This window comes from Eretmochelys imbricata, chromosome 9 (genome assembly GCF_965152235.1).
Source record: "Eretmochelys imbricata isolate rEreImb1 chromosome 9, rEreImb1.hap1, whole genome shotgun sequence".
In the NCBI taxonomy this organism is placed as follows: Eukaryota; Metazoa; Chordata; order Testudines; family Cheloniidae; genus Eretmochelys; species Eretmochelys imbricata.
The window spans coordinates 84,026,208-84,034,517 of NC_135580.1; the positions used below are offsets into that span (position 1 = coordinate 84,026,208).

General features: G+C 44.7%; 1 protein-coding gene across 2 annotated transcripts in view; it reads left to right on the top strand.

Moving 5' to 3' along the window:
• Positions 1 to 7,990, top strand: part of CAPN6 (calpain 6) — a 77,379-nt gene extending 69,389 nt beyond the window's left edge. For both annotated transcript variants that reach the window (XM_077826570.1, XM_077826571.1), the window contains 2 exons: positions 5,881 to 6,017; positions 7,808 to 7,990. In XM_077826570.1, coding sequence (XP_077682696.1) covers positions 5,881 to 6,017; positions 7,808 to 7,990 — 320 coding nt within the window. The remainder of the gene's footprint in view (positions 1 to 5,880; positions 6,018 to 7,807) is intronic.
• Positions 7,991 to 8,310: the final 320 nt, after the last annotated feature.

Below are 8,310 nucleotides of genomic sequence, written 5' to 3' on the forward strand. Positions count from 1 at the left end.
TGGAAGTTTAGATTTGGATACACAATTCACCACTTAAAGCCTATCTGTAATATCTGAGAGAGCCATACTGTGGAAGTATTTCTGACCAAACTACTCAAAAATTGGAGCCAAAGAGACCTCTGTCCATGGCAAACACACACCACATCATGGCTCTTGTTCTGGTTATTGTGACAATGTTGCTTCCTGCCACCGGAACGTTGTTTGGTTTGTTTGTTTTTAAAATACTCCGCTTGCTGCTGCTATAGATGATATGTCCTGGCCAATTAATTGATTGTTTGCTGTTGACAAGGTTAAGCGATGGATCTGGTCGCTCAGATGTCAGAGAAACATTAGTATATTTTCTGCTTCTCTTGGAAGTATCCAGTTATGAGTGAATTCATTCTGAGATTTAACCAATTACCATTAAGCCAATTATGGTGGCAGACTTGCAAGGGGATGAAGAAGGGATGTTTGCTTTGGCTTTTCTTTCTTCATTCCAAGTCTATTTTAAAATCATCCCAGCTACTGTCTGTCATGGTCTTTTCATCACAGCTAATCTCAAATAGCCCTCCAAGTTTTCTAAAATGTTGCCCCTGAAGCTTCATGTTGGATTCCCATGTTTAATTCTTTCACTTTGTTTTAACTGCTCCCACTCTTTCCAAAATGGTATTTTAATACTTGTCACTAATGGCTATTTGATAAGCAGGAAAAGTGAGGGTGCAAGAAATACCTTGTAAACATCCTGTGAGGGGGGAGAGAAAATATTTTTGAGTGCCGTACTCAGAGCCAGCTCAAAAACTTGTTCCTGCCTAATTTCTAACACCACTATAAGCACGCTCCTCTATTATTTGTTTTGTGGTAGTGCCTAGCCCTCCCAGTTATAGATCAGGGCCCCACCATGCTAGGTGCTGTACAAACACAGAACAAAACAATGGTCCCTGCTGCAAACCGCTTACAAACCAAGTTACTGTAATCTTCAGGACATTTCATTGGTTAATAACAAAGTGCCATGTCTCGATGTCTTTGGTCAGTTTTTATTCAGTCAATGGGGGTTTTGCTGAATAAGGACTGAATACAGACTGACTAAAGACCTCAAGATCTGGACTAAAGAACACTTTTTCTATATAATCTTGAAAGCCTTTGCCTTGTACAATAGCACCTTATTGTGAATGTTCTTGTCTAAAGTCCATTATCCATAAAGCAATGGGCTGCCTTCACCGTGAGGCTAACTCTGATCAGATCTCATTTTGGCTTAAAAGTTGTCATCTAGATCACTACTTTTTTTGGGACTACATTCTTATTAGCTTTTATCTCTCACTCATGATTTTGGCTTTATTTTTGTCCCTGTGTTATCCTTTTCTTAAATTGCCATGTCCCGTCCATTTCCCACAGCCATGGGATTGTGGTAGAACAGGGATCGGCAACCTTTGGCATGCGGCCCATCAGGGAAATCCGCTGGCGGGCTGGGACAGTTTGTTTACCTGCCGCATCTGCAGGTTCGGCAGATCGCAGCTCCACTGGCTGTGGTTTGCCGCTCCAGGCCAATGGGGGCTTGGGAAGCAGCGTGGGCTGAGGGATGTGCTGGCCGCCGCTTCCCGCAGCCTCCATTGGCCTGGAACGGCAAACTGAGGCCAATGGGAGCTGCGATCAGCCGAACCTGCGGATGTTGCAGGTAAACAAACCGTCCCAGCCCTCCAGCGGATTTCACTGATGGGCCGCGTGCCAAAGGTTGCCGATCCCTGTTCTATCACAATCACAAAGGTTGCCGATCCCTGTGATAGAGCTACTGTCCTGGTGTGACCTTGGGAACTGAACTGCTAGACTTTACCACCTGGCACCTGTGTAGTGACTGATTCCTGAACAACATGGGTATGAAATGCCACCTTTCTGATTTAGTAGCCATTATGCACAGGTTAAAACATACAAAGAGCTGAGCAGTGGCGAATCAGGCCCTTTAAAACCACTGAGAAAATATCTTTGTCTTGTCTCAGATCTTTAGGCATCACATCTCTTTTGAGCCATGTTTCTTCAAAAGATTGTACCATTTTCCTTACAGTAACTGAACGTTCAGCATTCCAGCCAGGAATGTATCTTGCTTTGACACTTTTAATCTTTCTTTCTTTCTTTCTTTCTTTCTTTCTTTCTTTCTTTCTTTCTTTCTTTCTTTCTTTCTTTCTTTCTTTCTTTCTTTCTCTTTGTAACTCCTGAGTAGGTTGAATAGTTTATTAAAATGTTAGCCTTTCTATTTCTTTTGATTGATTAAATAATCTGGGCTAACAGCTCTCTGCTGCAATACAGATATGCCTGTTAACTATTAGAATCCTGTGTACTCTCCTTTCTGTCGCTTCTCTGTGCCTGTTGCTCGCCTGATTGCTATTAACAAGCTGCTCTAGCACTTTGCTTTGCTATTTGCCTAAGGCCACAATAGTTGACACCATTTTGTGAAAAGACCCCATTTTATTCAGAACAGTTTTCAAAATGTCTTTGACTCGGGGTGGGCTCTCGTGTTACTTGTAACAGACTGTAAGTATGTGCCCCAAAGGCTAAATCAACACACTCAGTGACACAGAAATAATTGTCGACCAAAAAAACCAATAAATTGCTACCTGCAGCAGTAATCTGTAAGTGCTATGTGTTGTCAGGGCAACCGTCCTATTCTATGGATAGCCAGAGTAAAGAATATGGGCAAGTCTGTTCCTTTCTCTAAAATATCTATCGTTCTTGCTCCTTCAGAAGTACGTAGCTGTTCTCGTGTGTGTTTGTGTGAGATTTTGGTGTCTGTCCTTGTGACCAAGTAGATGCTTTAGAGAAATTATATGTAATATCAGTTATTAAGGAACTACAGTCACTTTAAATTTAGGTTTCAGAGGAGCAGCCGTGTTAGTCTGTATCCGCAGAAAGAACAGGAGGACTTGTGGCACCTTAGAGACCAACCAATTTATTTGAGCATGAGCTTTCGTGAGCTACAGCTCACTTCATTGGATGCATCCGATGAAGTGAGCTGTAGCTCACGAAAGCTCATGCTCAAATAAATTGGTTCGTCTCTAAGGTGCCACAAGTCCTCCTTTTCTTTTTACTTTAAATTTAGTGGCTACAAGGAAGTTACACTTTACATCTGGCTCTTTGTCCAAAGACTGCAAACAGCTTCTTTTGGAGCAGAGCTCTGTCAATGCAAATGGGCATTATTCCAGTTGAGATATCATCTAGTGATGAAGTTCCGTTGCATGCTGAAAAATTATATTTGCATTAATATAAAAGTAGAAACAAAATGAATCGAAACAATGATGTCTAAATGAAATGTTTTTACCTTATCAAAACCAAATGTTTTGAAATTATTAAAACAAAATGAGAATCTAAATGATTAGTTTGGACACTTTCTTGTAGACAATGGTGTCAAAAATGGACATGTTCCCGTGAAACGTTTCAGTTTGACAAACCTGCGTTTTCTGGCAGGGAAACTGTTCTGTAGAAAAATACTTGACCAGCTCTGGTCCTAATACCAAAGAGGATGTAGGTCAGCTCTTTCCAACTTGGAGGTTTAACGTTAGGCATCTAACTTTGTGTGTAGGGATCTACATGAAAATGATTTTGAGGCCTTTGGAGGGTTGGCTTTCATTGCTTTTGGTGGGAATTAGCACCTCTTGACCATCTATTTAGGTGCTTTCATATGGAGTTTGATGGCTACTCTTATACACACATTTTTTGCCTTAATATCTAGAGAGGTGCTGAGGGGCCTCACACTTTTACTTTAAAAACCATGTGGTGTATAAGCCAGGAGTAGATAGAGAGGGAGAGATTGTCAAACAGACCATGGTGCGGGGAGGAGGGAGGAAACGAAAGGAGAAGGCAGTATGGTCTAGTGGCTAGAGCTCTGGACTGGGACTCAGGGGCCTGGGTTCTATCCACTGCTCTGTGTGGTGTCATTTTCTGAGTTGCTTTCCCCCCTACACCTCACTTCCCCATTGCTACAGTGGAGTTAATGAGAATGACCTCCTTTGTAAAGCACTTTGAGGTCTACTATCAGCACTATATAAGAGCTAGAGGGCGTTGTTAAGAGATCAAGCCGCCTGGATTTTGAAAACACAAATGACCTTTAATAATGTGAGAATTGTACTCTCTTGTTTTAATGCATCTCTAACTACAAGGCTGTACCCCCCCCCTCACGAGGCTGTTACCCAGACCTCAGATTAGCTGTGAATTTATGCAGCTTACCTTTGATTTACTTGGAGCTTCCCTAGGATTTCTCATGATAACTAGGCTGTTGTGTTCATTTTGCAGTTACTGTGTTAACCAAAGTGGGATAAAAAATGATCATCTGATCTCTGGCAAAAAGCAAAGGGGGAGAGACTTTTCCTGGACATTCAGAGATAGGGGGCAGAAGGGTTCTTCCTAAAATGGGCTGGCAGAATGCTAGTGGAAGAGAAGCATGACCATGGCAAACAGCTTCCAGCTGCAGGGAATGCACAAGGATGTTTGATAGTGGTTTTCTTTGTATGCAACCTGTGCCTGTCTCCTAACAGAGTAGGGCAGGACAGGGATGGCAACAGTGGCATTAATTTCCCTCCTCCTACATCTGCACCAATTCCTCTGACCCAGGTGCCCATGCTGAGCAGAGAGTGGTCCGTCACTGCACATGGCTGTGACGAGACTCATTGCTTACGTCTCTGGAATCCTTTTTTGTCACCTTGTCCACCAAAGCATCAGTCCTGCTTTTGAAATACAGGCTGTCCTTTGAGACAGGCCTGTTGTTGATTGTGAGCCTAAAAATTTATCAGCCAGTTATGCCTGTCACTTTGGAAGGTGTAAAATAACCCCAGATTCGGTCTTTTCTCCTCGCTGAGTATTTATGTACCATTCAATTTAGAAGGACCCCAAATCTCTACCACTTCCCCTCTTTGTCTTCTGCATTGACCTGGGGGTGGAGGGGCAGTGGTGGGAGGAGGAGGGTGGTGATGGTGGCTATATGGGTATAATGTTATGCCCATAGTGTTCGAGCGAGGGTCAAAAATCGCCGCCACTCTTTTTTTTTAATAAAAGAGCAGCTGAACGGAAAGCCTGGGCTCGTACTTGGACACAAGGTAAAGGTCAAGCTAGTAAAAGTCAAGCTGGGAACTCAGACTGCCAATGCTCTTACGACCCCTTCGCATGTCCCTGATTATTAAGGATGGTTTATATACTATAATAAGCAACTCTGACCTTCCCCTCAGCACTCTTGATCACACCTTTGTTATGCTTTGGGAAGCTTTAGGTGACTTTTCCTCCCAGTGCTTTTCATCTTCATGCCCCTCCTTCCATCCAGGTGCTAACTGCTGTCACTCACTGTAGGGTTGTCCTTCTACTGGCCTGGTAATGGCTATGCAAATTATGACATAACGGACGTATGGACGTGACTATGCTGCTAGCTTGTGACCTGTGCCCACCGTGAATTAGCTGTTACCACTGGCCAGACTGAGATCGAGCCGGGTGCTTGTCCAGTTAAGAAAAGTCCTGCCTCTTACTCTGTTACACAACATTCCTGGGTGCCAGTTACAGAGATGAATTAAGTGATGCACAATTTCTCAGCAGTTGCCTCTTCCAGACATTCCTAACTGTTTTCTTAAAGGAGACCGTGTCCAAGAGCTAAAAAGTTAGAGGGATCCAGCCTTTGCGGCAGAGCACAGGGACACTAAATGACTCTCTCACGATCCTACGGTGAGCCAGGGGCAGGATCAGGAATTTGCAAACCTGTGCTCTCTTGTCTTCTCCTGACTCCAAGCCAGCCACCTGTTCTCGTCCCTATCAATGGTGCCTCCATAAGTAGTTGGCACTTGTTCCTCTGACTCTCCCTGGTGTTTCTGACTCGGAATCAGTTTCTCAGCTAGTCCAGTGGGACTAATAAAGACTCTGCTGATTGTGTTTCAGGAGCAGATCCCTACCTGATTATCAAGTGTGAGAATCAAAAAGTTTGCTCTGCTGTCCAGCAAGACACCGTCAGTGCCATTTTTGACACACAAGCTCTTTTCTACAGAAAGAAGATCGAGCGTCCCATTATTGTCCAGGTAAGGAAGGGAATCCCAGAGCCTTGCAGCAAAGTACATGCTCCCACAGGCAACCAGAGTAATGCTACTGCAGGGGAAACGGACAGGTCTATCCACAGCATCCGTGTGCAGCTATACAGCAATGCAAAGCAGCAGTGGGGGTTAAACAAATGTGACATTGATGGGCTAAAGGTCTGACATATGTTAACTGCTCCTTCACAAGATCAATACCCAGAACTGGGGCTGCTGAGGCAGAAGAATATGAGAATGACTGCTTCTCCTTAACAGCCCCATGGCTGAAGTAATTCAATTTATATTGATTCTCTTATATCCACCACCCAAAATAGTAACCATTAATAATACCTTGGCGTTACATAGCATTCAAAGGTGGTTAAACGCCTTCATCCCTACTTTATAGCTGAGGGAACTGCGGCATAGAAAAATGAAGGGATTTGCCCAAAGTCACTCACTGAATTAATGGCACAGCCAAGAACAGAGTCTCTTGACTCTCAGACATGTGGTCTGTATCAGCTAAACCACATGTCAACCTCTAAGTAAGAGGCATATCAATGCTTAGAGAAGGCTATGCCAGTGTAGTTATGGGAGTGTGCCCTCAGTGAAATCTGTTACACTTGATAGTTGCCTAGTACCATAAGAATGTAAGAAAATGAAGTCTTTTTCTCTTCCTGGGTTGGATCAGTGCTTCTATAGGATTTTAAGAATAATCCATAACTCAATCCACTGCTATTAGAAAGGAATGGCAGAGAGGGAAGCTAGCCTTGCAGTGCTGTGAGAGCAGTTTACAAACAGTGAACATGTCTGACTGTTCACTACACTATATCTAGAATTCCTCTGGCACAATTCTTCTCTGAGCTGAAAGGGATCTGCTCAGTTCACTATGAGCAAAAGGAGGCTGAGAAAGCAGGTATCTCACAGCCCTCAGAATATAGTCAGGATATGAATTTAACCTAATAACACAGCTGATGGAAAGGGTCTCCTGTTTCCCAATCAGTATGGGCAGGACTGATCCTGGGGACAAGTCACTAACAGAAGTATAAACCTTCTGGATATCAGGCTAACACAACCCCCATCACCTCCATAACACTCAACACAAACTCCCACTTTTCCAGGTTGATTGAGGCAAAAATAGAGAAAAACACAGCTGAGTGCTTCACAGGCCGAGCCAGATGCATGGCCCAGTGAAGACTGCCATGTGCCACTGTGGGAACACAAATCAGCCTTAAAAGCACTTACACTGGCAATGGAGGATTCCCCCATATGGTGGTGTTAGAGCTGTCATAGAGATGCCCAAGCCCCTGTCCCCGCTCCCCCGAGCCTCTGGCGGAGGAGGTATGGCTAGGCCAAGGAGGCATGGCCAAGACTCCATGGCAGGAACAGCCCTTGGGGCCATAGGTAGCTGAGTAAAATGCAAGCAGCCTGGGGCCAGGAATGGGTTGTAGAGAAATGTCAACAAGCTGATTAGCTGCAGGTCTTTATTGGTGATGAACCCAAACAGGCAGTTTCTATACCTCTTCTAGGTTACATATGAGGCCAAGCAAAATGCTGGGAGTTGTGTTTTCATCTCTTTATTTTACTAGTGTATGTAAATGAATATGCAAGTCAAGAACAGCCCTCAGGCTCTAGATAGTTAGCCAACTTTAGACACCCCCCTCCCCCCGTTCCCCACTCCTGCTCCAGGGGGTTAATGTGAGTGCCCCTTATCCACCATAAATGACCCTTTTCAGTGGAGTGTGACAGGAAGCACTGGCTGGGCTGCGGTTATTTCTGTTCCCTTGTAATTGTATGTCTAGGTCTGGAATAGCAACGTCTTGTGTGACCAGTTCCTTGGACAAGTGCTGCTGGCTGCACTCCCTGGTGACCCCAGAGAACCGCAGACTCTCCAGCTCCGGGGAAAAGGCAGCCGAGAAGCAGATGAAATGCCAGGTCACATCACCGTCAAGGTTGTTTCCAGTGACGACCTCATGGAGCTATGAATACCAGAGCCCCGCAGACCCAGACAAAGCTGTTGCCTCGCAGCAAGAACTCTTGTCTGTGCTTTCAGTGTGAACGACTCGGGAGCAAAGGTTTCCAGAAAGCCCCCTCTTGCGCAGTCTGACCATGTGGGGGCGGGGGGCGTGCAGGGGAGGGGGAGGTGGTTTTTTTTTAAAGGAAAAAAAAATATAATGCAGCAGCTATGGCAGGAGACAGGCCGATCTAAAATTCAGTGACAACATTCGCTACCAAACCGCCACCTCCCCATCCGCTCCAGCTGGGGGTGACGTTGCAGTAGATTGAGGTGCACAATCCTACAGAG